Source organism: Trachurus trachurus (assembly GCF_905171665.1).
Source record: "Trachurus trachurus genome assembly, chromosome: 2".
Lineage (NCBI taxonomy): Eukaryota > Metazoa > Chordata > Actinopteri > Carangiformes > Carangidae > Trachurus > Trachurus trachurus.
Genome location: NC_139914.1, coordinates 4,093,088 through 4,118,247, shown reverse-complemented (window position 1 = coordinate 4,118,247; position 25,160 = coordinate 4,093,088). Strand labels below are relative to the sequence as shown.

The 25,160-nt window shown below is 44.1% G+C and overlaps 3 protein-coding genes across 3 annotated transcripts in view; 2 read left to right on the top strand and 1 right to left on the bottom strand.

Moving 5' to 3' along the window:
• Positions 1-342: 342 nt before the first annotated feature.
• Positions 343-12,261, bottom strand: osbpl11 (oxysterol binding protein-like 11). The gene is made up of 13 exons (XM_083984958.1): positions 11,861-12,261; positions 11,452-11,520; positions 11,135-11,310; positions 10,774-10,853; positions 10,040-10,228; positions 8,985-9,183; positions 7,911-8,056; positions 6,815-6,955; positions 5,783-6,290; positions 4,750-4,936; positions 4,484-4,666; positions 3,193-3,346; positions 343-2,682 (listed from the first exon to the last, which is right to left on the bottom strand). Exons 1-13 carry the CDS (start codon positions 11,974-11,976, stop codon positions 2,626-2,628), a joined length of 2,205 nt encoding a protein of 734 aa, XP_083841084.1. The 5' UTR covers positions 11,977-12,261; the 3' UTR covers positions 343-2,625.
• A 921-nt stretch (positions 12,262-13,182) lies between these two features.
• gpd1c (glycerol-3-phosphate dehydrogenase 1c) lies at positions 13,183-17,464 on the top strand. The gene is made up of 8 exons (XM_083991325.1): positions 13,183-13,281; positions 13,865-14,042; positions 14,518-14,658; positions 14,844-14,982; positions 15,134-15,246; positions 15,330-15,563; positions 16,291-16,397; positions 16,948-17,464. The coding sequence occupies exons 1-8, from the start codon at positions 13,241-13,243 to the stop codon at positions 17,042-17,044; spliced, it is 1,050 nt and encodes a 349-aa protein (XP_083847451.1). The 5' UTR covers positions 13,183-13,240; the 3' UTR covers positions 17,045-17,464.
• A 6,527-nt stretch (positions 17,465-23,991) lies between these two features.
• Positions 23,992-25,160, top strand: part of LOC311000213 (nck-associated protein 5-like) — a gene marked incomplete at its 5' end in the record, with an annotated part of 121,476 nt that continues 120,307 nt past the window's right edge. Inside the window, one exon of the mRNA XM_083990866.1 lies at positions 23,992-24,122. Within this exon, the coding sequence (XP_083846992.1) occupies positions 23,992-24,122 (131 nt within the window). The remainder of the gene's footprint in view (positions 24,123-25,160) is intronic.

Here is a 25,160-nt window from a genome sequence, read left to right as displayed (position 1 = left end):
CGTATCGTCAGAGTACTTCTGAACATGGCAAGATTCAGACTTAGATGTGAAATCTGCAGTGAAAAGTGTGGTACTCCTGCGCTGCTCACCACTGTGTCTGACATGCAATTCCCCAGCCTCACATACTGTGGCCGCTCTGTAAGATAGTTATAGACCCACAAGATGATGGTTGGATCTACACCCATCTTCTCCAGCTTTCCTCTCAGAATTCTAGGTTGAATTGTGTCAAAGGCACAAATATGTGTCAAAGTGGCACATGTCCGGGTAAGAAATTTCTGGCCACTGTGTGGGGTCATTGGTCATTGTGGGAGGCTAAATGGGCATACCGGTAGTTGGAGTGCTTTGTAAACTGTTCCTCTTTGTAGTTTGGGATAGAAGCCAACTTTATAGGAGAGAAAGAACCTAGGAAATTGACTTCTCGCTGACACGCCACAGCTATTTAATTGCACTTTGCCAAAAAACGCCTCGCATTTTATCAAGCTGAACGAGCAGCAGAAGGAGAAAGGAAGAAACTTGTGACGCGGTTTACAACTGATACGCAATTTATTTGATTATTACCACACACACGTCCATTTTTCTACAACATCAGGTTTCCTTCAATGTCAGTGCATTTCATAGGTCAGCGAGACAACCAGTAGAATTCAAAACCAAGAAAATGTCAAAACCTGGAATAAAAAGTGCTTTGTCCTCTTCTAACATGAAGCACTGGTTCTTAAAAAGAAAGAAGGAAAGAAAAAAAAAAACACACACACGCACACACAAATAATACATCTGCCATTTTGCATCTGTTAGATACAGTAAGTCAGTGATGAAAATGATGTGCTCCTTCAGCTGGAAGACACACACAGAAAGAGTTTGCATAAGGCACCAAGACTTAGGGGGAGTAGCTTATCAATGGCAGGTGGATTTCCTCTTTCTGTAGAGAATTAGAAACTGTTCTTACTCCGTGATGTAATGGGACATTTTTGAGAGTGTGAGGGTGAAATTTAGATTTAGTGGGAGGGGGAGGAAACAAGTAGTACATGTACATCACAGTATAGCAGATTGGAATTACCTCCAAAAGAAAAGAACACAAACACTGATGTTAACGTCTCTATACAAAAAAGTGGCTCTAAAAATAAGAGCAATTAAAGCACAAGATATGGGGAGGGGGGGTTATGCATGACGAAACAAGTGAATTTGGTTAAAAGCTTCAGGACAGACATTCGGAGAGTCGAGTTCTGCGATGACTGTGAACGGAGACACTTTGCTACCATGCACGAGGGAACTCCTGCTACTCTGCTAAACTAAAACAAAAACAAAGACATACGTGAATGTCGGGGGGGGGGGGGGGCTAAAGGCGCATTCACATGTTTGATTCCTAAAAATTTGGTTACTAGTCAGCTGGGCTACGACATGCCATTCCCGCCGTGTGACTTCATTCAACATATCAAATTTAAAAAGCATCAAACAAAGTCAACAAATAGTCATTTATACAGAAGTGGCAAATCAATATGCACTTTATATCTAAATGCACACAATCGTCTGATATTAAACTTTAAGCAATACTCAGGATCAGTGGAGGTGTTACATTAATACAGTCTATAGTCTTTTCACTCATATATTTTAACCATATTTAATATTTACAAGTAGTATATAAACAATTAATGGCTTATAACACACATGAAGACACTTTTAAACATTATCCAATGAGGTCACAGTATCTTTATGATTACAAGTGTCTTTTATAGTGATGTCCCTCAATTATATTCAAGCACCTATAGAAGCCACACGATTTTTTTTTTTTTGAGCTAAATTAGATTGTGTTATAAACCATTTTTCTTTTTACATGTTTATATGCTGCTAGTGATGTTATCAGTTATGTTGATGTGGCCTTTGGGACTTCAGATTTACAAAGAACAATTTTAGGCCCTTGTCTTTTTAACACATTCTAAGTATTGACAGCCAGAATAACACAATCTCTACAGTTTTGACTTTTAAAGGACGTCTTTTGCCAGTGTGTTAGCTTGTGTTGCTGAACAGCTGAGGGTGTTCATGTCGACATTTGAGGAATCAATCTGTCCTGGGCAACGAGAGCAGTTAGCTGCTCTCAGATCAGAAGATTGTGTGCATGTAGACGTTCTGCACTGCAAACCGTTCTTGGGTTTAGTTTTTACTTTCCATTGAAAATACAAAGAATTCAATTTACAACAGTTTCATTGCACTCGTTTTTCTTTGTGTTGTTATTATTATTATTATAGGAAGAGACTCGTGGAGAGTCTCTTACACCATAGTGTGATTCCACATCTTTAAAAAAAGAAGAAAAGAACCATATCCAGGTTGATCAGCAGAAACCCAAACTTAGAGCATCATTCATCGACTATCTTAAGGCTGTGTAAATAAGAGTACCAGTACCTGTACAAGAATATGTTTTCATTGACATTGGATTGTAAAAAAAAACTGATCAGCAGTACAAACGCTTGTACTTCGAGGCTTCGTGAACTTCGTGAGTGACATTGGAGAACACCCTCAGTCATGCTGTCTCTCTTCCCTGTGTTGCAATCGTCTTTACCTTTGTGAGGGTCATGCCTCGTTCGATAACCGGCATGTCTGCGCATGCAGTGCCAACCGCCAAGACCGAAGGAACTAGGACTTGCATACCGTGTTTTTCCAAAGTGGTTTGTGATACATCCAGCCTTCACCCTGGGAAAGGAGAAAACAAACAACATGTTTTTTTTTTTACTGAAAGTGTGATGCAACAAACTGAATCTCAATATGATATAGTTGCACATGTTTTGCAGCTAAGTGTCTTTCAGTCAAAACCTAAATCAAATCCCAAGTCCTTCACGTTTTAAAAGAGCAGTTTTTCACACCAGGTTGGGATTGTGCATGCAGTTTAGAGGAGGAGAGTGGTATTTTCTGTAGAAAATAAAGCTTCTGTTGGGTCTAAAATAATCAAATTCATCCCACTGTAGTCCAACCCTCTACATGTAAACCACACAGATTCATGGGGTGTTGAAAATAGCTTTGTGGGCGGTGAGAACCTCCAGCTAGGGACAGAAATAATGCTCAAGGTGATTTAAAATTTATTTAGAGTCAGCAGAGGTAGCCTGAGCACAGACGACCTCTAGCAGACTACACCGTAACCCAACCTCAGACTTTGACGTCCAAGTATCGTCGCAGCTGCAAATGTGTCGTGATGCTCTCGCTCACCTCTCTCTCGAAGTATCTGGTCCTCCAGGGGGTCTCTGTCTCGGCGCGGTGCCGCTCCTCTGTCCGCTGCCTCTCTTCCAGAATCCTCTTGTGCTCGGTGGCTTTGTCGATGTCTTTCTGCCGCAACGACTCCGTCACATGCTGCCACAGGCGCCTGAGGATGATCAGACATAGATACATGCACCTGTCAAGCTTCATGTGGTTTAGGTTTATGCTGCATCAATGAAACTGGGTGTACTGAAGTTATGGTGCGTTCAAGACAACTCGGAAGTCGGAAAAAAAACAAGCTCCAAGATGTAAAAAATGAATTGAACAGCGTGGAACTCGGAAATTACAGGTCTTGACGTCAAGACAACATCAACATCGTCTTAAAGTCCCCCTCCCGCGACCCTTTTTGGTCATTTTAAAATCAGCACATTAGCAATGCACCTCTGGAGGGTGGGCAGAGACTGCGCTGCTCTGCACCCGCCCAGCCAACTCCTTGCTTGCTGACAGCTGGACATTGTACAATTACAGATTCAGCGCGTTTAGCGTAAAACTGCACACTGGGATTCGATCCCAGACTGGAACATAGTCCTTGCTCACAGTGCAAGCTGCTCTACCAGGTGAGCTATACCCGTTATACCTTCACAGCTACACCGAGCTGCCAAGCCTTTCACCTCTGAGCCAGATGCGGAGCTTGTAGCACTAGTGCCCTCCCCTGGAGCTGTGACACGTCAGCTCCAGTCTCCCTGAAACTGCCAGTTTGCGTCTGCCATTGGTTCACAGCAATTTGAAGGCAGAAAAACTCAGAAATGCAATTTTGCACTTCCTTTTCTGCTGATATGTGCTCTAACACAAGAAAAATGCCACAGGAACATGTGAAAAGCTCAAAAAACACGATTTTCATGGGAGGGGGTCTTTAAACGGTTAGAATTAGAAAATTTGAAGTTATTTGTTGAGGTTTTAATGCATATTTTTTGTGTATTATTGCAGTAGCCTATATGAAATACGTTTATATTAAGCTGTGATGAATTGTGTGAAATTGTGGTCCTCGTATATAACGGAAATAACGTTTAACAGTTATCAAGGCTATAACATTATAGGGCGCTCATCTGCGGCATCTCCTCTCCTTTTCATTTGCCTCCAAAATAAACATAATTTACTGCTGCATATATTTTTCGTATTCAGCTATGAGCCACAATATGCCAAACTTTCTTCGGGTATCCATGTTTTTTCTCTTCCGAGTTCCTGCAGCGTGAACGCAATGATGTCGGAAGTCGGAAACAGTAAATAAAATCCGCAGCGTCACCTGGATTCGGTTGGTCCCTGCTTCTCGACCGGCCGGACCTGCTTCTTCGTCACCGGGAGCTTGGTGACGTCCACCACCCTCGTCTCTCCACTGGTGTAGCTGAACTCCAAGACGCCGTTCCACTCGCCCTGCACGCGACACACCACCGCGTTGGTAGTGTTGTGCTTCACCTCCGCCGTTACTCTACATGCAAAGCGGAAAAACGGAATGGGTAAAAGCAGCTCATAGTTGGACCAAAGGGACGGGTAGGGGTGGAGGAGACTCACTTGTGTAGTTTTCCGCCGTAAAAGGGTTTCGTCTGGAAAGTGATGACTGCAGAGTAGCCCGACTTGGCGCAGCCGATGTTGACTTTGCCGCCGAGCTCCACCCAGGGAACGGTGAGGATGGAGCGGGCGTACGCACACGGCAGCGTGAAGGTGTACTCCTCGTCGTGCTCCAGCAAATTCAGACAACCTGGAGAGTTCAGCAAAGACAGAAAGATCAGGTTGTTGTTATACAAAACACATTTACATTCAACTACTGTAAGTGTGAAAACTAAATATTTATTTGGAATAACTGAGTTCAGCCGCTAGAAAAGCAATCACAAAGAAATGGCTTAAGCCAGACATCCAATCTGTTGACAAATGGCATATCATTTGTGATGGAAAGACTCTCTTTTTCAATGAGGCTTCAGCAATCTAAATTCAAAGACATCTATATTTTCTTTATATATTAATTAGTTAAGTTAAGTATTTATTTCCTTGTATTGTTATAATAGAAAACATCTCATGTCCATATCTCAAGGAAATTTACATCGAATGCAACTGGACTTGGTTATTTGTCTAGGAAGACGTTTCACCTCTCATCCAAGAGGCTTCATCAGTTCATGTACACATCTACATACTATCTGATGTGGAGATCCAGGTATTTAACCTCTGTGGGGGCGTTCACAAGACCGATGATGTCACTGGAAACCCTTTGTGCTCCATGTGCCAACGACAGTCGTTTGAGTGACAGCCGTTGGTCGAAAGTTGGTTTTGACTTCGTTAGTGCCCTATTGTGTTCTAACGACAGTCGTTGGAGTCACAGGAGGCCATTTGTGAACAGTTGTTTTTCTTTGAGGCTAGATTGTTGAAACTCCTGTCAGGAGATTCAACAATCTAGCCTCAAAGAAAAACAACTGTGTGGAAAAAGGTGAACCATCAAATAAATAAACAAACTAAACACATTTACCAGAAATATTTCTCTTATACATTTACAGATAAACCCCAACTTTCTGCCCTGATCGACTTATACAGAACAAAAACGACCTCATCTCACCTTCACCTATCATGGACACTCCGATAGACATCCCCATGAACTTGCTCTTGGTCCACACGTGCGTGTTCACACACATCCGCCTCTCCTGGCACTCGGCGTAGAACCCGGACACCGGCGGGTGATGGGACACCTGCTCTGCCACGAAGCGCACCTGGTAGGGCTCCGGGGAGGCGGCCGGGTCGGTGCCGCCACCGCCTCCGCCACCGCCACCGCCAACGCCACCGCCAACGCCACCGCCCTGCGACGGCTCCTTGGAGGCGTCCGTCTTCCTGGGTACCTTCCAGGAGCAGTGGAAGGTCTCGCCGATGATGGGGTTGTAGGGCTTCTTGGCGATGGCGCCCTTGCGGCCTTCGTGGAAGGAGGTGAGGTAGTACTCCACAAAGCGGACCATGCGGTCCTCCGGGCTGCTGCCGTCGGTGATGGTCACAAAGAGGTCGGGGTGCGACATGAAGTCGGCGTACATCTCCAGCAGAGAGCGTTTCTCAAGGATGAAGGTGGGCAGCACCACCTGTGTAGGAAAATCAAAATATATAAAGTTTATTCTAGCTGGAACTTCTCAAGGTTCACGAACTGCAAGACTTTTCTTTACAGTTTTTCCGTTATGTTATCGAATAATCTACCACCGACAATGCAACGTACACCAGACATGACCTTGGGGTCACATTGTCTCCTAGATCCCAGAGATAAGACAGATAAATTCGATAAATCAGAAACCCAAGAGGAGGATATCCAAATACTAAAACAAACTGACACTGGAAGATAGAGTGTCTCTGTGGGACTCGATTCTTGGTGTTACGTGCGTGGCCTGGATGAGTAATTACACAGCAAGAAGTGCTCAGAGAATAAACAATCCTAGTTACCTCATTTCATCTTTTTTGGGGGGGGAAACAGAATCTAAATCTTAACGTATGACCTCACTTTCATACCTCAGGGTGATATACACATAGAATAAACTTTAGGATGACTGGTCCAACTGAATTTCCCTGTGTTTGGCTTGTTGCGCTGCCTGGCAGTACGTGGAACTTGACCTACCCGCGTGAGGTCCATGCCGAGCTTCAGCTGGGACAGCAGGTGTAGGATGACGCTGCGCTCCTCCTCCACGGCGCCCAGGTCCTCCTCCTTGTCCGTGAGGGAGTCCTCGTCCTCATCCTCCGCGTCTATGTCTTCCTGCTCCTGGGAGAGGGAAGGGAAGGGGAGGGGAGGGGAGGGGAGTGGGGTTTATTCAACAGCTGAAGCTGAAGTGGAGGTGGAAGTAAGTGATTGTGCTGTGGGAGACTGAATAACTAAAATAAAAAATAAAAACACAACCGTTTCTGGTTGCATTCAGCTGATTTAATGATATCATAGCAACAGGTTGGTACTGTTGTTGGTACGCTTTTTTATCGTTATAAAACATTTAAAGCAGAAGTAAGCGGAATATTTGTGTTAATATAAGTCTTAAATAGTTATATCTTTCGACGGTAATCACTTACATAGAGTGTTTGGTCTGAAACACGGGTCTCTCAGTCACTCTGCTCTGCTGTAAGCCGAGGAGAAAACTTTCCTTGTATCCTACAACCTTTATCCAATGAGGAGAGAGAACGGCATAAAGGGGCGGTCCTCTCTGTGTGTGTAGCCAAGGGATACGCGTGAATGTGGTGACGTAGGGACAAGGGCGGGGACTGCTAACTCCATCGGCTGACAGGAAGTTAGCTAAAACGACCGGATCGCTTACTTCTGCTTTAATTCAATTTTTTTATTTTTTATTTATTTATTATTATCTTTTTTATTCTATTTTAATTCATCCATTTTTATACTATCTTATCCTACTACACCTGTCTATTTTACTTCATTGTATCTAGTGTTTTCCCCATTGCAAATGATTTAGTGTAAGATAGCGTTTTCCCGATGTCTACAATCCAATGTTCTAAAATGACTGTGTGAATGCATATGTGTATGTGAATGTATGTGTTCCCTATGTTTCTTGTTTTTATCATGTGAAGCACTTTGAGCTGCCGTGGGCATGAAAAGTGCTATACAAATAAAGCCTGATTGATTGTGATTGATTGATTGATTGATTGATTGATTGATTGTGTCTCTGATGTGTTCCCTGGGGGTAGTAGAGAGGGTAGCGTTTCCGTGGCCTTACCCCAGAGAAGCTGCAGGACTCGGGGCTGCTGAGCTCCAGCCTCTCCCCCAGCGGGCCCTCCCCCGTGGCGAAGCTGCCCAGCGAGCCGCTGCCGCCGTTCTTCAGGATGTCGGGCAGCTTGGGCTCCAGCCACTCGATGGTGGGTCCTGCGGTGGACGGGGAGTGCACAGAGGCGGGTTCAGAGGCGCTCATGGTACAGTACTACCCCACTCACTCACTCCCCTCCCGCCGGCAATCGCAGCTCTACGCTCGGCTCAACCATTCGCATTCGCCACACAACATCCCCCGTAACTGCCCGGACAGATGGCTTGTTCCTCAGACAACTGCCCCAGACCAAAAGACTGTAACCCAACCCCTCCGACGAGCCCGGTATCAGGATACTTTGGCCCCGCCGACAGGAAACATCCTCGCCTTCTGATTGGCTAAAGCCGCTCAGTATGGCCTGGGCATTTTTTTTATGTATGTTCAGAGGTGGGCAGATCTCATTCAAATTCACCTTGTGCGTCGTTGGACAACTTAATCTGATTGGCTGCGGCGATGAGTCTAGGCCTAATGAAATATACATTGAGTAATGAGATCTGCTGTGAAAAGTGGGACATTACCTGGACGTTTTCCCGTTTTCAAACCCACCTGAATACAGAGGGTCGAGATACCAGCGAGACAGACACTTTTACTTTGGCTTTTCTCAAATTATACCTCGTGTTGTTCGATGTGGAGCTGTATGAACCTGTCCTCGGTGTTGCTGTTGGGAATTTCAACGATCTGAGATCTGATTACCTTCAAGACAGGTGGTAAGAATAGGTACAGCTCCTCATCAATAATGCAAAATAATTCCACTGTCCAGCCAAACGCGAACTGTCCGTCTCGCCGTGCTGTGTCCTGCATGTGGAGCGGCTCGTTTCGAGGACAAAGACACTTAATCCGCGGCGTCTGATTGCAGAAACGCTCTCTTTCTGGGAATACTGGTCACGCAAAGCATGCAAGCATCCTTGTTGCTAAGGGTAACCGGCCAAATGCACAAACAAAAACAAAAGACAAGGCAACGGCCAGCATATATTATCCACGCAGACTGACCTCCCAGGGAGCCTCTCTGCCTGGCCACCTGCTGCAGGTGGAGGATGTGCAGACAGTCGTTGAGGCAGTTCATGGTCGCCATGGAAGTGGCCTTGAGCATCAACAGGTCCTGGTCTAGAGGGGAGAGGCCGGGGGCCGCGGGCAAGCCCTCAATACTCTGGATCAGGTCTCTGTGTTGGCCCTGGGCTTGGGTCATCATCTAGGAGAGGGAGGGACGGTGGGAAAAAGATGTGTCTCTTTGAATTTTTTTATTTCACACAACATCCACGTTTTGATGCAATAACGTAAAGAACGCAACAAGGTGGCAGAAAAAGAGAAAAGAGCAAATCCCTTGTTCTAACATGCTCTGATTAATGGTCGTCATAATAACAACAAAATACACAGAGAACAAGCCCAACTGTGCTGCTGTGGTTCACTGATGTAAAGAGAAGGACAACGGCGCCCTCTGGTGGACGATCTGCAACACAAATCTGCACCAAGTCCTAAATATTTTACCTGAACAACTGCACGCCTTGTAGCAACACGCTGGGGCTTGTACTCCTAAGAAGCTCTTTATGAGATCAGAATTTCATTGTAGGGACGTTGCATCGCACTTAAGTTTAAACATTAATGAAACATTGTGTAGAGAGTAGAGTGCCAGCCTCATATTTTCCCGTCCGTCCTCTGTTCCTCTCCACACAATATGATGACTCACTATAATATTCATGGCTCTTTTTATGTAATATCTGTAGAATTTAAATGCTATCAGGGATAGGACATGGATTGTTGCACGTCCACCATGGCAGAAATTGGAAGATGCTGTGACAGCTTTGGTTGCATAATACATCAATCGAAATCCAACTGCATTTTTAATTGGATCAGCTGCATTTTTTTTTCTCCAGATTTCACTTGTAATCTTGATTTCTGGCAAACAAGCAGAGTAAAAACTTATCTTTAAACATCCAGAATTAAATCTCGCTGGATCCATCTTGTAACTACAAGCTACATGTATGCTTTTCTGAGTGACATCTTTCAGCAACATCAGCTCATTTTGTGTTATCTCTGGTTTGCAGTACCTCTCTGGCGTCCATGAGGTGGTCCGGCAGCAGGGATCTCTTGCTGGAATAGAGCGACGAGCCCTTGTGGACCTGCGACCAGCCGAATATCGCGTTAGGGTTTTGGCTGGGCCGGCGCACGGACATCGGCGAGCTGCCGCTGCCTTGAGACGCCATGGAGTAGCTCCGAGACTTGGGTGGGGGATTACTCTGAAGAATAGATAACAACATTTCATATAATTAGCTCAGTCTTCAAAAATGTGTAAACTGCAGTCGGTCACTCTGTATACACTTCCTGTAAACAACATCTTGTCATGTGTTGACTATCCCAAGCCAAAAAGAGAACCTTGGGTAGTTCTCACGTATCTCAAGCCCATTAAAAGACATTGTGGGCAGTGTACTAGTGTGTAGATCAATATCTAAATCAATACTAGTGATTACTGTGCTTACACACAGGGTGAAATCTGATCCATTTTTTTTACATAAACATTAATATTTCACAGCTGTGCAGATTTGTGCGCCACAACTGGCTTTTGTTCGACTGTGTCCTTGGCGTATGAGGAAGGAAAGCAGGAAACTGAAAACTGTCCAGCACACATCCGCTCAGCGAGAGTCACATGTTTTATTAGGATCGCCGGCCGTTGCACATTATTTATATACGACAGCGTAACGGCGCTGAAGCACAGCGGACACTTCTGTGTACACACGGCTGATTCCTTGTAAACATCCGAGTGTTAAGTTTTGTGTGCCCGTACCTTCCCCATGGCCTCCGTGTGGTGTTGTGTGCAGATCTGCAGTCGGCTCACCCAGTGCTGCCTCTCTTTGGCATCGGTGGCTGCAAAACACGCACACAAAAGAAAAACAAGAGAGTCAAACCGTGTTACGCTCGCTCTACGATAGCCTTACTCAGCATCAGATCTTGTGTGCTCTCCCTCACCGGCAGTAGATAATGGAAAACATTTGGATCAATACTGTATAAACCTGATGGATGGTGATGAGAGCAAGTCTGGACTTAGAAATGGAGCTGACAGGCAACAACACGGTGAAAATGAAAGCTCAAACACAAATATCCTGAGAGGTAAATGTCAGTCGTGTGTACTTAAGATAGATACCCACCCCTGAGCTTGTACTGCTCCCCGCTGATGGCGTTGACGGTGAAGGTATGTGAGTCCTCGTCGCTGGGGGAGATGACAGCGCCGGCCAGGGGCAGCATGCCGCGGGGCTTCTGGGGCCGCGACTGCTCATTGACAAAGTACTCCAACAAGCCCGCCTCATTGTTTAAGACAAAGAACCTGAAAATCACAGCAGCGCCACAACAAAGTCAGTCCACTGTGTAAACCACCATGTCATTACCTGGAGTGGATTAATCTGGATTACAATAATGAACTGTCTTACACTTACATACATTTAAGATTAATGTAATTAAGCCTCACCTGTACTGCCACCCTGTCACCAGGTTGGTGTATTTCATCAAGTAGCCATCAATGTTTTCCATGTGATCGCTGACATGAGACACAGCGAGACAAAGAGCAGTTGTGAAATATCTGAGTCCACAGTCACACAGCACACCCATACACACACACAAAGGTAAATACACAAATCAATCACAGTGTTGTTTAGATCTGCACAAAAGGCATCATGATGCAACTGTTTGCTGCAACCTTTCTGATTTGACAGCTGACCCAATAATCAAAACAATCCACATATATAATGATCGATCGCTTATAAGGATAGAAAATATGTACATATCATATTGATCCTGCTTGTGACTCACACTGTGACAGAACCAAACACGCCTTAAATGCTCAGGCTAGCCCGTTAGCAGGACAGACAGACACCCACCTGTACTGCCAGCTCTTGGCACTTGCTCTCCCCGAGCTCGGTGTCCTGTTCTGGGGAAATACATCCAGCTTTCCATCGCTTTCCGTGATTCTCAGAGCCGTGGTTTCCGCTTGCATAGTCACTGGCAACGCAACCCCCCTTCAGACGCTAACTCAAGGCTTGGTAGCGTTAGGCTAACCAGCGAAGCTAAGCTAAGCTAAGTCACCACAGATCTGATTCAAGCGTTACGAGCCTCCTTTATGATGCAGAGAGAAAGTGTCGGTTCATCGCTCAACGAAACGCTCCTCACACCCTCCACAGCCCGGACTGTCGCTGCGGCTATGTTCATATAGGCTGATAAAACATGGTACACACACTGCTGTTACAGGGAGAAGCTCCTGTTAGCCTGCTCCTGCTAGCCTCGCCTGATATTTACTGCTCTGGCAGGAAAACAGTCATGTGACTCGATCACAAGAGCAGGCTTCCGTGCTCGATTAATAATTATTATTATTATGAATAGAAAGAGAAAAATGCACACATAAACCTACCAAAAAAAATCCAAGGCAAATAAATACATGCAAATTAAAAATCTGTAAAAAAAAAAAAAAATAATAAAAAGCAGCGGAGGAATTTTAAATTTGAATTTTTTTTAAATGTGTTTTTATTTTACGTTTTCTTATACTAAACCCTTCTTTTACTGTAAATGTACAAAGAAAAATCCAATCCATATACTGTATTTTATGTTAAATATTTAGTAAATCAATATGTGATAAATGGGAGCAAATACAGGCTATCACCTTGATGACACTATCTTTTTTCTTTCTTAAAAAAAACAAAAAACTAGTTGGCTTACATTTGCAAATATTTCTGTCAATATTCTGTATTATCTGTTTGTTTGCTTGTTCGTCTATGAGTGTCACTATCGGTCACTATGAGCATTATTTTGAAAAAACCTCTTGACCGGAAGTGTTTTAAAGTACTCTGTCCGGCTTGACGCCGATGGTTTAAGATAAAACGCATACGGGTTCCGATATTCTCAGTCAATAATTAGTAATAAATGATTACTTAAATGTTAATGCATTCTACATGATGTTTTCCTTTCCTATTTGTGCACTCAAAATCACTATCTCACATCTGCAAGCACGAGAATTATGTATGTTTAAAATAAAACATGAAGAAATGGAAAATTAAGTATTATAAATGTGTATTAGGTTTCCAATCGTTACTGTTTTAATGGGATTTCCTCTTTTCTCACGGTAAGAGGTGTATCCGTGTTGACGGAGGGGAGGAGTGAACCGAGGAGAAATGCACAGGGCGTATGAGGAAGTTACCAAAGACGGAGGAAAAACAGAACAACAGGACCCTCAGCGCTGTCGAGCCGAAGGACTAACCACTGTCAAAATGCCTGGAAAGAAAGTCTGCATCGTTGGATCTGGAAACTGGTAGGCGATCTCTCCATGTGTACTTGGGATGCTTATCTCTCAGAAACAAGATCGTGTTTGTTTAGTCTAGATTTCACACAGTCGACGCTGAACTGAATGCAGGATCGGTCACTTCAGATTTTAGACCCAAACCGGCAACATGTCATTCTTGCAATACCCTCATCTCCTAAATGGGAAACTAAAACTTCCAGCTGTTGCATTTACAGCAAAACTTATCCTGGCTCCCCCGTCAGGGTCTGGTGTATAGGCTACTTCACCAAAACCATCACATCTGGGCTGTTTCCAGCTGTTACCCTCCAGCGCTGGAGACACAAAAAGTGTTCACCTGAATAAGCTTTGTCCCGCCTTTGGACAGCAGCATGCACTATGGCAACCTGCAAGCTGCAGCATGAAAGGGCTTTAATGAGGCGTGTTAATAACGACCTTTGGATGTTTGATGGAAAATTTTCTCTGCCATGCACCAATGTTTTATCATGACATTGTTATTGACACTGTGAATGTATCTTTTCCCTCTATAATAATATAATAACAATCTCTTTCTTTCTTTCTTTATTTCTTCCATATAAAACAATACTTACTACAGGGGCTCCTCCATCGCCAAAATCGTCGGGCACAATGTGAAAGCATCCAACCGCTTCGACCCCATGGTCAACATGTGGGTGTTTGAAGAAATGGTCGAAGGGAAGAAGCTCTCGGAGATCATCAATACAGACCATGAAAATGTCAAATATCTTCCAGGCCACAAACTGCCCAGGAATGTGGTAAGTACAAACGTGTACAGAGGTTTTCCAACAGCAGCATTATCTTTTTAATCACCCAGCCCATCTCATATGTCCACAGGACAGGTTATGCAATTCACTGCAATCTGCTTTGACTGTACAGTAAGACGGTTACACTGATAAGATAACTTAACTTTGACCCATATTTTGTGTCATTGACTGGATTTAATTAAATGTAACCATCTAATGTAAGTAAACACTGAGTAGTTAAGCAGACAAATTGCTTTATTACTCAGTGATGTCAAACATCATCAGAGAATCTTGAGGAGAAAGAGCTTGTGCTTCTTTCTAGAGCCGTTGTTTCATAATTTTAAAGATGTAATCTTAATATTTTGGTTTATTTAGCAGTTTCCTTTCTAGTTCCTTTGTTACTGCCTGCTATCTGCTCTTTGTAAAAAACTTTGTAGAGGTTGGTGTTTTGTTTGGACTCAGCTCTCCTATTTTGATGTCCAACTAGGTCGCTGTCCCAGACGTCACGGAGGCTGTTAAAGGAGCAAAGGTCCTGGTGTTTGTGATCCCGCACCAGTTCATCGGCAAACTCTGTGACCAGATCAAGCCTCACATCACAGAAGGAACCATCGGTATATCGCTCATCAAAGTAAGAGCCTGCAATTGTTCTTTGCTGCAAAAAGAGGAAACTGTCACCTGACTTCACTTCGTATTTCTCTGTGGCCTCAGCATCACGGGATTTTGCAGTTGTGAAACACACCACCCCATCCCGACCACTAAGTATTGCACAGAAACTCAGTGACTCAGTCTTCCTCATTGATTGTCATTATCCAGGGTATAGATGAGGGACCCGACGGGCTGAAGCTCATCTCAGATATCATTCGAGAAAAACTGGAGATCGAGGTCAGCGTCCTGATGGGGGCCAACATCGCGAGCGAGGTGGCAGATGAGAAGTTCTGTGAAACCACCATTGGTTAGACACTGTTTTTTTTTCATCCTTATCAATGTTTTTTATCTTTCAATCGCACAAACTGTTACTGAGCAGTGTGGCAACCGATTACTTCCCCTTTGCATGAGTGTTTAATGACATTACTTGTGTTTTTTAACAAATGTTTTCAATATAGGAGCCAAAAACGAGGCAAACGGCCAAATCTTCAAAGAGCTGCTTCAAACTCCCAACTTTCGCATCACTGTTGTACAAGAGAGTGACACAGTGGAGCTGTGTGGAGCCTTAAAGGTAAATACGGCCACATATCGTGAATATTTGTGGTACTTTTCTGCAAATATGTTCCATGACTCCTTTAATTTACGCCCTCCCAGAATATCGTGGCAGTAGGTGCTGGATTTTGCGACGGCCTGGGTTTCGGCGACAACACCAAAGCAGCGGTGATCAGGCTGGGTCTGATGGAAATGGTCGCCTTCGCCAAATTGTTTTGCAAAGGCGAAGTGACCTCCTCCACCTTCCTGGAGAGCTGCGGCGTGGCCGACCTCATCACCACCTGCTACGGAGGACGGAACCGTAAAGTTGCAGAGGCCTTTGTCAGAACGTCCAAGGTGAGTCGAACCGGAGGATTGTGATTTTTATGTACAGTAAAAGCTGACTATGTTGTTTGCCAAGACCTCTTGAGTTTGGTTTTGTGGTTTAAAAAACTTGATGCGGTACTTTTACAACAATAGATAAGGATGAATAATGAAGATCCATAGCCTGACAAGCCAGACTATATCATTAAAATGTCTAGTCTGGCAACAACCGGTAGACCTTGGCTGAATCCAGGGGGCGGGATGAAGGCTGTCTTTCAAACTGCCTCTGCACCAATAGGGTAGCGCTACGACCAATCAGAGCAAAGAGCAGGATGACGTCAGTAGATTAAACTTTTTCCATATCCCGTCGGCAAAACACCAAATACATCCTTCTTCTAAATGAATGACTTCAGTTCAGTTTCTTGCTCAACTTTTAAAGAAAATGACAAGTTTAATTCTTTCAAAGTTGATGCCAACGCAGATTCAAACGATTCCTTTGCCAAAGCCATCTTGTCGTGTTTTTCACCGTCGCAAGTATGTCGTCATCGCCTTAAGCCCGCCCAACGACTCTCTAAACAGATAGAGCGCTGTGATTGGTGAACACAAACGGTGTTCAAGACTCAAAAAGTTCCTATGGCTCATTTCTAGACTGACGTGCGGGGCAAATATATTTGCTGCCGCTAGGGTGCGTCTAGATTTCTAGGCTAGAAGATCCATAGAATTTGTCACTAATCGAGTGTGTCTGTGTTTGGTACCTCAGTCCATCGTTGAGCTAGAGGCAGAAATGCTCAACGGCCAGAAGCTTCAGGGTCCACAGACTTCAGCTGAGGTCTTCAAGATCCTGCAGAAGAACGACATAGTCAACAAGTGAGTCCTCCATCCATCTCCCTCAGTGCTAAAACAGAACAATGTCAACACAATGATTGTGCATCACTCATCTTCTTTATGGCGGATGAGTCATATTGGGCTTCACTTGTTTGCACAGGTATAATAAACTGGATACAAAGTGTGGTTCTGTATAAACAGCTGCTCAACAATAATGTTGGCTTTGTCCCTAAATGTTGTAATCAATATAATTAACCACAGCAATTTGGTTCTGAACATTAATAATTCTAACAACAGTATCTGCATTAGTGGTATTAAAAAAAACAAAAAAACATCTAACATTGATTGTAAAGGACTTGTCATCCTCACTCCCTTGATCATTTGCGTTGTGTTTTATGTGAATTTTTATAATTAGGGCTGAACAACAGCACAATAAGGCTCAATGCAGACCAGAATATATATACTGTACTAATATTATGGTCATATATTAGAATAAAGATCTGTCTGAGCATGGTTAGGGTCATCTGGATATTTGAGGCTTGTAGTTTTCACCAATATTTCAGCGTTTACATGAATACTTTCTTTCCTATAGGTTTCCTCTCTTCGCAGCCGTCTATAAGATCTGCTTCGAGGGCAAGGAGGTGACGGAGTTCATCACCTGTCTGCAGAGCCATCCTGAGCACATGTAACGTGACTGGTCTGCAGGCAGGTTCACTGCTGCTCCCTCAGTGACCATTTACCATCACTAGAGGGTGAAAGAGATTCACAAGGCAGAGACGCACAATGCAAAGAAAGCAAGCAAACACAACCATTGGCACTTTGTACTGTTTTTTACCGATAACATTTCAGAAAGGAACATGTATTTGTCCTTAGCTTCAAAAGCAACTGTATTTAATTGATTTTGGTCTTATTTTTGCGAAAGGTTCTGTTATATCCTTTTTGTCTTTTCTGCAGGGAAGTAAAATAATTAAAGAAATGATACTAAATAAGCTGCATTTTATAACAGTGGTGGGTATAAAACTCTCTAAGGCAGACCACTCCACTTGTCTTGTTACTGTAACTGCCATAAAATGTCGTTTTATGTACAGTGGCACATGAATGCAACATTGTCCAACTTGAAATTCACTACATTGAAGTGTGTTTACAATCTTGAAAACAAATTTTTAAAATCGAAGCGTGGAGTTGTTTTCTCAATAAAAATTTATTTGAAATGGTTTGTTTTATTCCAGAATAATCTAACTGAACCCAGGTAAGGTAAGTCTGCCGTATGTATTATTATTCCTCCAATTTCTGTCACAAGGGGGCGCACTATTCACATCAGTGTTTGTTGGTGATGGATGAAGATGAAGATGGTTCATCTCCATAAAGGGCAGCAAACACAGGACTCATGTTTGATCACAAATGAAAGCTGCTCGGTCCTTTTTTGTTTTCACATGCAAAATACTGCACGGCCGTTGTGATCAGCTCTCTGATATGGGAACTTGCACCTACACCCAGATGTTCACACCTGTGTTCGCGCGCCGTGCGATAGAGTTGTGTGTTTGATCTCACAGTCACAGGGTTGAAACTGATTCCCACGAGGGACGGGTCGCAGTAACTCGGTATGAAAGAGAGGATTAATGAACAAACGGTGTCCTTGTGCTTCTGTTTCAGCCGTGCACCCTGTATGACGTCAGCGTGGCGTTTGTGAGACCTCTTTATTTGGGTTTGTGTGAACCTTTACACGCCGACGATGAATCTTTCTCTTCTCTTTGAGTCTGTCTTTCTCCATCTTTTCATTGGTGGGTGTCTGTCCAAGCTATCTCCCCCTTCAGGCTAACAGTGCTCCACGTCCATGGCTGCCCAGATCCCAGGACATCAAAGGCTTCATTGGAAGAGGCACCGGTTATAAGGGGGCCACAAAGGGGTCCACCAGGAGCTCCCTCAGGTTCCCATGGGAGCGTTGTGTCCTGCAGGTCGACGTTCCCTCCAGTGGGATGGATCTTCTTCATCTCCCAACAGCAACTGTCATCGGTGGGGTTTTTGAGCGAGCGCTGAGACCCTTGTGGTGGTTTTGACACAAGCCCAGATCCTCTGTTTTCAAAGAGAAGGCCCACCTTCGGCTTGAAAGAGGAGCTTAATCACCACGGTAACTTGTCTGTTGGTACCCCCTCGACCCCACGCGCACACAGATACACTGTCCTCCGCTCGGAGGCCCTTTGGGCATCCGAGAATAATGGCGTAACAGCATGGATAGAGGTCCGTAGATTTACACTTATCTCTGTGCTTCAGTACCTTAAAGCAGCACTAGAAGTGAGCTCTGTCTTTTTCTTCTATCTGCCCTCTTTCTAACAGTGCGATGAGAGGATCAATGTCAGTTTTTTCTCTTGGCGTGAGGATTGGAAGCCGGCCTGGCTCCGTCCAAAGTGAAAAAATACACCTTTCAACACTTCTTAAGATGACTGTTTAACATCTTGTATCTCTTTTTGTTAAACTCGTGAGGAAAGAGAAACATAAAAACAATAATTTGTGGTTTTAGGGGGAGCTGTGTGTTGGGCTTGGGAGTTGAATTACAAAGGGACAACTTTCTAAAGAGGAAAAAAGTCTTAAGCAAGCTGCTGACAGTTCACTGCAACAAGAACGCTGTCTGCTGTTTTTAAGTCGGCACAAACAATCCCATCCACCTCCATTTAACTCGAGGCAGATATCTGTTTTTTGAATAATTAAAATGGATTCAGCACCCTTCAACTCGCAGCTAGTGAACGCACTTGTGTGAAAAGGCAGCTGAAATAAGCACATGCAAGTTTAAACCCAGAGTCACAACTGGTGATATCAAGCTACACGTCTTAAAAACATATTAACGCGCTCCTCGGTTATATTTCTTGTGATTTATGAGGTGTGTTCAGACTGGGCTGTTCACAGTCGGCTTATCACACCTGTGTATCCCATAGATGAATGTCTCAGTTGTACAGCCAAACTTCTCCCCTGAGCATTGCAGGGCTTTAGTTTTTTTTTTTATATACTATATATATATGTGGGCCACCCCGGGGCCAGACCACATGTTTCACGCCTTTAGATTTATAGCACCCAGAGAAGGTTTGCGTCAGTGTGAAACCTCACACATAGGCTAATAGATAACTCATAATTTTACCTCCAGGCTTTCCTAGCTTAGTGGTCTTTTGCATCTTTATATCTCCTATGTTTTAGGTGGAGTGTGTGTGTTTGGCACAGAAGGGTCTAGAGAGAGTCTGTCCGACATTCTCAGCTAATTACAGGCCACTGATCTCGTCAGCTGTCACCGCCACGCTCTCTTTACATGTCAATGATGGCCAAATGGGACCTCATATCCTTCCTCCAGCTCATACAATGGCCTCATTGAAAACATAAGAAAAACCAAAAGAGATAAAGCGAAAAGGATGCCACTCCTCGTCCCAGCTGGCGTCGGCTCAGCGGCGGAGGGCACCGACTCGGGTCTTGTCCGTGAAATAACAGCCACTCCTTCTCCTCTCCTCTAATCCTCCTCCCCCCCCTCAGCCTTCACCTCTGCCCGATCATCTTCATCATCATCACCCTGGCCTAATCTGGGCACGTTCGCGTGGATTTGGTCTCTTTGCCTTCCTTTTGTTGTTCACCAGCGCTCTGATGAGGGGAGAAAGAGAAAGAGGAGGGGAGCCAGGGGAGCAGGGTTGGAGGTGAAGGGAACGGTGGCGGTGGTTGCCCCGGTTTGTCTTTTGCTTTTGCAGTCTGGGGGGGAGAGGAGGAGGAGAACTTGGCAGAGAGCCTGCTGGTTGTGGCACTGCATACAAACACAGGGAGAGGAAAAACACAAGGCCCATTTGTTTGACTCTCTCATCCTCTTACCTCAGGGAGAGTGGAAAAAAAATAAAACATTGCACGGGACAGCCATAAGATACGGCGCATCACGTCCCTCACTCCCTCTGGACAGCCATCGATTCTCTTGGACAGCCGGGGGATGGACGGAGACGAGACAAATGGGAAGCGGTCCACGTCAGGAAATCGCTGACCATAATTCAATGAAATTAAATCAGTTTGCACAGTAAAAACCTGGCGTGGCGCCCGGTCCGCTTTGCTGCTTAAAAGAAAATAGTGAAAAAGCACTTTGATTAGATATGAAATACTATCAGCCCTAATGTGGATCCACAAAACAGCATCAGGAGAGTAACCGCAATTTATTACTACAATATATGTCTGACCAGACAAAGGGCTGACAAAGTCAAAGTTGGATAATGTCTCCTCTCTTTTTCGATTTCTGCATAACATGCCCATTCATCTAAATCTCCTTTGCTTGATCTCCTTGTGGACTCAAAGTAGCTGACATCAGCGCAAACTCTCCGGTTCTCCCTGATTTGTGGAAGATGAAATCTTTACCGTATGTACTGTACTGCTCTCTCTTGGGTCCACGCTTACATGCACATAAAGATGCTTTCTCGGGCTGCCGATGTGAAAGGGGACGTCGCCGGGTTCCCAGTGCAGCTGCAAATAACATTGATGTGGCATTCCAACATGTCAGCGTAGCGTGGGCCATGCACGGAGCCACTTCCTGTTCCTCGGAGCGACCGTTCACAGGGGAGGCTCCAATCACTCGGTGATCCTTTCACAACTCTGATCGGATTCAATGTGTTTTCCAGCAATCGCGCATGTAAATTAGTCCCGGGCCCACATGAACATGAGTTCAAGCCACATCAGGTAGACAGGCCTCAAACACAAATGCGGCGAGCAATCCAAAGGGAGGCATTATGGTTGAATGATAAAGCAGCATTTTAAGGGAGATGGGGTGATACTGTAAACAGCTTTTATGCATTTCCCAGTGTGCCTTGCCATATTTGTGTAGTTTACTTCAGAAGTTTCAATTCAAGTGGATGTCAGAGTTATTTTCCTTGTTTACTTTCAGTTTTTGTAGCTGTAACTTTTATAGCTGTGCGTGTATTGCATGTTAAAATACATGTGAAAGCACCGGCACTTCCAGAAGTCATTGCATCCATACTAAAAGCTTTAATTGACCCGCCTGTTTGCATCCGCTCTGACCTGCTGCGGAATATATACAGCCTTCCTCTCTCGCCAATCGTTTCCTCAGTGCTCCTGCAGGGCTCTGATGTTGTGACATGAAAGAGTGAGACCTCTTGCCCGGGAATGGATCCGGATGTGGTGTAGGTCAAGACGCATGTTCAAGGATCATTAGCCATTACCTACCTGCTGCCTTCTCAGGGCACAAAGCACACGTGCACAACAATGCATGTGGAAGGTTTTGGCTGAGGGGGGACTCTCGAGCCGTTCTGTAGATCCCAGTTTATGGAAATATACCATTAAACTGGTCAGATTGATGCCCAAATGCGTGCTCTGACAGGTTTCCCTTGATGCCAAAGTGATGAGTTGTGGTACATGACAATAAATATAAAAAAATAAGAGCTGAGGAGAGAAGAAATAGTGTTTTTCTTTCCTTATTTCAAGATAAGAACACATCAGACGTGTGGAGGGGGAAGATACGGAGGACAGGATGTGATTTAGGAAGGAGAGCGGATTTGAACTTTTTTTTGTTTGCTTTTGATAAGAACACACACACTTTTGCATGTGTGCACACACTAACGATGATGAGACACATGCACAATGGTTCTTGTGTTGTTGTATCTGACAGGCTTTAAGATTTATGACTTATCTGTAGAAATGTCAAACTAAGAGCGCTGACAGTGAAGACATTTCCCCGAAAGTCACCAAAAAATAAAAGCATTAACTGTTATTACTGTTTAATATTTCTGTCATGTAGTCTGAAAGCTGAATGTGTCTGCATGATAAACTGAGCCATTATTAAAAAATGTTATCTGGCAAAAGGGAAAAACCTTTCATTTAGGGCATTTCCTAGTTTCTATTAGATTAAAATAATACATCACAAGCTTCCAATTAAGCAATCAAAGATTTCCATTATCAAACATTAACAGACAATGACACGGTCAATGTCCACATATCATTACCCCTCTCCCTCATAACATTTGATGCCAATCAATTTCATACAATGCTGCTTTTTTAAAAAGAAAATCCGATTAGATGCTGACATTTAGGTTTAATTGAATGCCCGTGCCAAAAAGGACAACCGTGGGATGATGTTATTTGCTTGGTCTGGCCGTTTGTCTTGCTTCAAAACGGTTTAGAGATTATTTTCAAATGATTCTTTGTGTGATTTATGAAATCATCCATCTTTCAGGCTCTCCCCGGCCCGAAGCCTTGCAATGTCGTCAGCCTACTCAGTCTCGCTCTGTCTCTCTGAGTGAACAATGTTGCAATGCAGTGAGCTTATAGAGGAAGAATGCGACAACAGAATGGAATTACGGGAGAAATTATTGCATTTGAGACCACAAGGAATGTGGCAGAGATGGGCTGAAGCGGAGCATTTGTTCACAGTGGTTATGGATGACCTACAGTGGGAGGTTCTCAGCTATAGCTGAAGGGCTCTGTCATCCAGAGACAAGAAAAAAAAGTTTACTTTTGATTTGGATGCATTCTGCAAAAAATCAAATGCAAAAATGAAAAAGACAAACTAAATATGACATCAGGGATAAGGTTGATTTCACATCCTTGCGTCTTGCGGGCTGCAGGGATGGGTGGCAGTGAGGAATGCAGCGCACTGAGGAGTACCCTGCAGAGAGGCCGATGAAAAGCAGACCGCTGGTGGCTCCCGGCCGGCATAAAGAAGTCTACTTGGCAGTAAAGCTGAGAGTCATGTGCCTCCATTTAAATGAGAAGGCAAGAAAGGGGAGAGAGAGAGGCAGAGAAGAGGAGGGAGAGAAACACAGGCTCAGCTAAGAGGCTGGGGAGTCTGCCAAGCCAAGACACTTGAGGAATGCAACAGCAGCTCTCTCTCTTTGCAGTAATACCATTACAGTTAGTGCTATCTGAGTCAGGAAAACTGCTCCTCTAGCCCAGTCAGCAAGTCTCACAGCCAGTGGAGACAGATGACAGGTAACACTATTAGCAGAAGCAGTGGAATAGCAAAAAAATCGAACTGAGCGATTCCAAGAATAGCTGTATTTTTCTCTCTCTCTCTGTGTGTGTTTCCCCTCCCCAATAAAAGAAAACACACATCCACGTGTCTGCAAATTGTCGGTGCTTGCAACATAACTGCATGTTTGTCTACCAACTATTTTGGAGGCAAGTGAGCAATTGTCCTGTCTTGTCAGTGTTAGTGGAGCTGTGTGTGTGTGTGTGTGAGAGAGAGAGAGAGAGAGAGAGAGAGAGAGAGAGAGAGAGAGAGGGAGAGAGAGCATGAGGCATGTGTTGTGACTCCTGCAGCCCTGGCAGTTAGTTAATAAACACAGGCCTGTCAACAGCTGCTGGTGATGTAATGTGGAACTTCTTCTCACTCTCCTTATCCTCCCGCCCCACCCTGCCTCCCTCCCTGCCTCCCTCCTCCACCTCCTCCTCCTCCTCTCCTCCTTTCTATTTACAAGTCTTTACTGGGTGTTGCTGCAGACTTCCAGCAGCACTGGCAGTAAGTTTAAGACGTGCGTGTGTTTGTGCGTGGCTTTCCACCCTTCCCCACGCACCCCCCTATTTATCCCTACAACCCCTACAACAACCACCTCCCTCCTCACGCTCTCTGCAACAGGAGGGGTGAGTGGGTAGGTGGGGGGGCATTTACGACAGTATGTTTTCAGCTGCCATCAAAGGAAATTCCACATCATCACGTTGTCTTCCTAAGGAAAACACCTCAGAGAGACTTGAGGCTTCAGAGCTGGCTACAGACCTGTTGAGTGGAGAGGATCCGGCCGGCGCAGAGTAAGTCTGGACTCCTGCGTGTTGTTTGTCTTCTGACTTGTCTTCTTTAATTATGGGGAAGCTGCTGCACAGAACAATTTCACCTCCACTCATGGCGTTCCTGAGAATTAAGCAAAATTGCGCGCATAGCATTAGCGTGATGGGATTGTTGGCAATTTAGCCTATACAAATATTCGCAAGTAGAATTTTATAAAAACTAATAATTGTGCAAAAACAAAGAACCGTCAATTAAAATCAATTTAAAGTCCATTACCTTGTATGGTTTAAGCTAGGACCGAGAAAACCAGCCAGAATTGTCTGTTTACATGATAAGCTAAAGTTAGCCTAATTATTTGAGCCCAAAAACGGAACTGTGAACATATGTTTTAAAGTTTTCTGTTCAGCGTTAAACAAGCAAAAGCAATTTTCGGTGCTTTACATTCTGCAAACTTATGTAAACACTACAAAAGAGTCAGTCAAATAAACGCTAGCTAGCTAAACACAACCGTTAATTTACTGCTGACAAACCATTTAAATAACCGAACAGGTGTAGCCACTTAGCTAATTAATTAGCGGCAGCACAGAGCAACGGGGTTAAACAGGATATTGCAAAGACCAGTGAAAACTTTAGGTAAAATTTTGTAAAAACTAGAAATTGAACTGTAAAGATAAAATGAGCGAAATGAATAATAACGGGAGGGATAATGTTACCTTATTAATGTCTTTCTCCCACAGAAACAAGTGGACAACTGCATAGCTTGTTAGCTAAAGTTACCTCAGCCTATTCAAGAGCTAGATTAGGTAAGTCGCTATCCCAGGAGCACAACACATACAAACATGTAATAGATGTCACTAACCGTTTCAAAATGATAGTAATGCAGTATAATATCAGATAGCTATAGATGTAGACACTGTATTTATTAGCAGCATGCACAAAAGCAAGCAATAGCAATGTTTTAACTTGGCTCAGTGAAGTGTCAACATTAGACATAAGGTGATGTAAATAAGGAAACATACAAAGTAGTATTTATTTTACTGGTGACAAACAGGTAATTAGTG

What these genes read in the sequence shown, in the direction of transcription:
- osbpl11 (XM_083984958.1), bottom strand. Translation starts at nt 11,976, where the DNA reads ATGCAAGCGGAAACCACGGCTCTGAGAATCACGGAAAGCGATGGAAAG. An exon ending in GCCAAGAGCTGGCAGTACAG is followed by an intron (nt 11,521 to 11,860) that starts GTGGGTGTCTGT and finishes GTCTCATGTCAG; the next exon opens with CGATCACATGGAAAACATTG. An exon ending in CCAGATACTTCGAGAGAGAG is followed by an intron (nt 2,683 to 3,192) that starts GTGAGCGAGAGC and finishes CTCCTTTCCCAG; the next exon opens with GGTGAAGGCTGGATGTATCA.
- gpd1c (XM_083991325.1), top strand. Translation starts at nt 13,241, where the DNA reads ATGCCTGGAAAGAAAGTCTGCATCGTTGGATCTGGAAACTG. An exon ending in ACAAACTGCCCAGGAATGTG is followed by an intron (nt 14,043 to 14,517) that starts GTAAGTACAAAC and finishes ATGTCCAACTAG; the next exon opens with GTCGCTGTCCCAGACGTCAC. An exon ending in TCGGTATATCGCTCATCAAA is followed by an intron (nt 14,659 to 14,843) that starts GTAAGAGCCTGC and finishes GTCATTATCCAG; the next exon opens with GGTATAGATGAGGGACCCGA.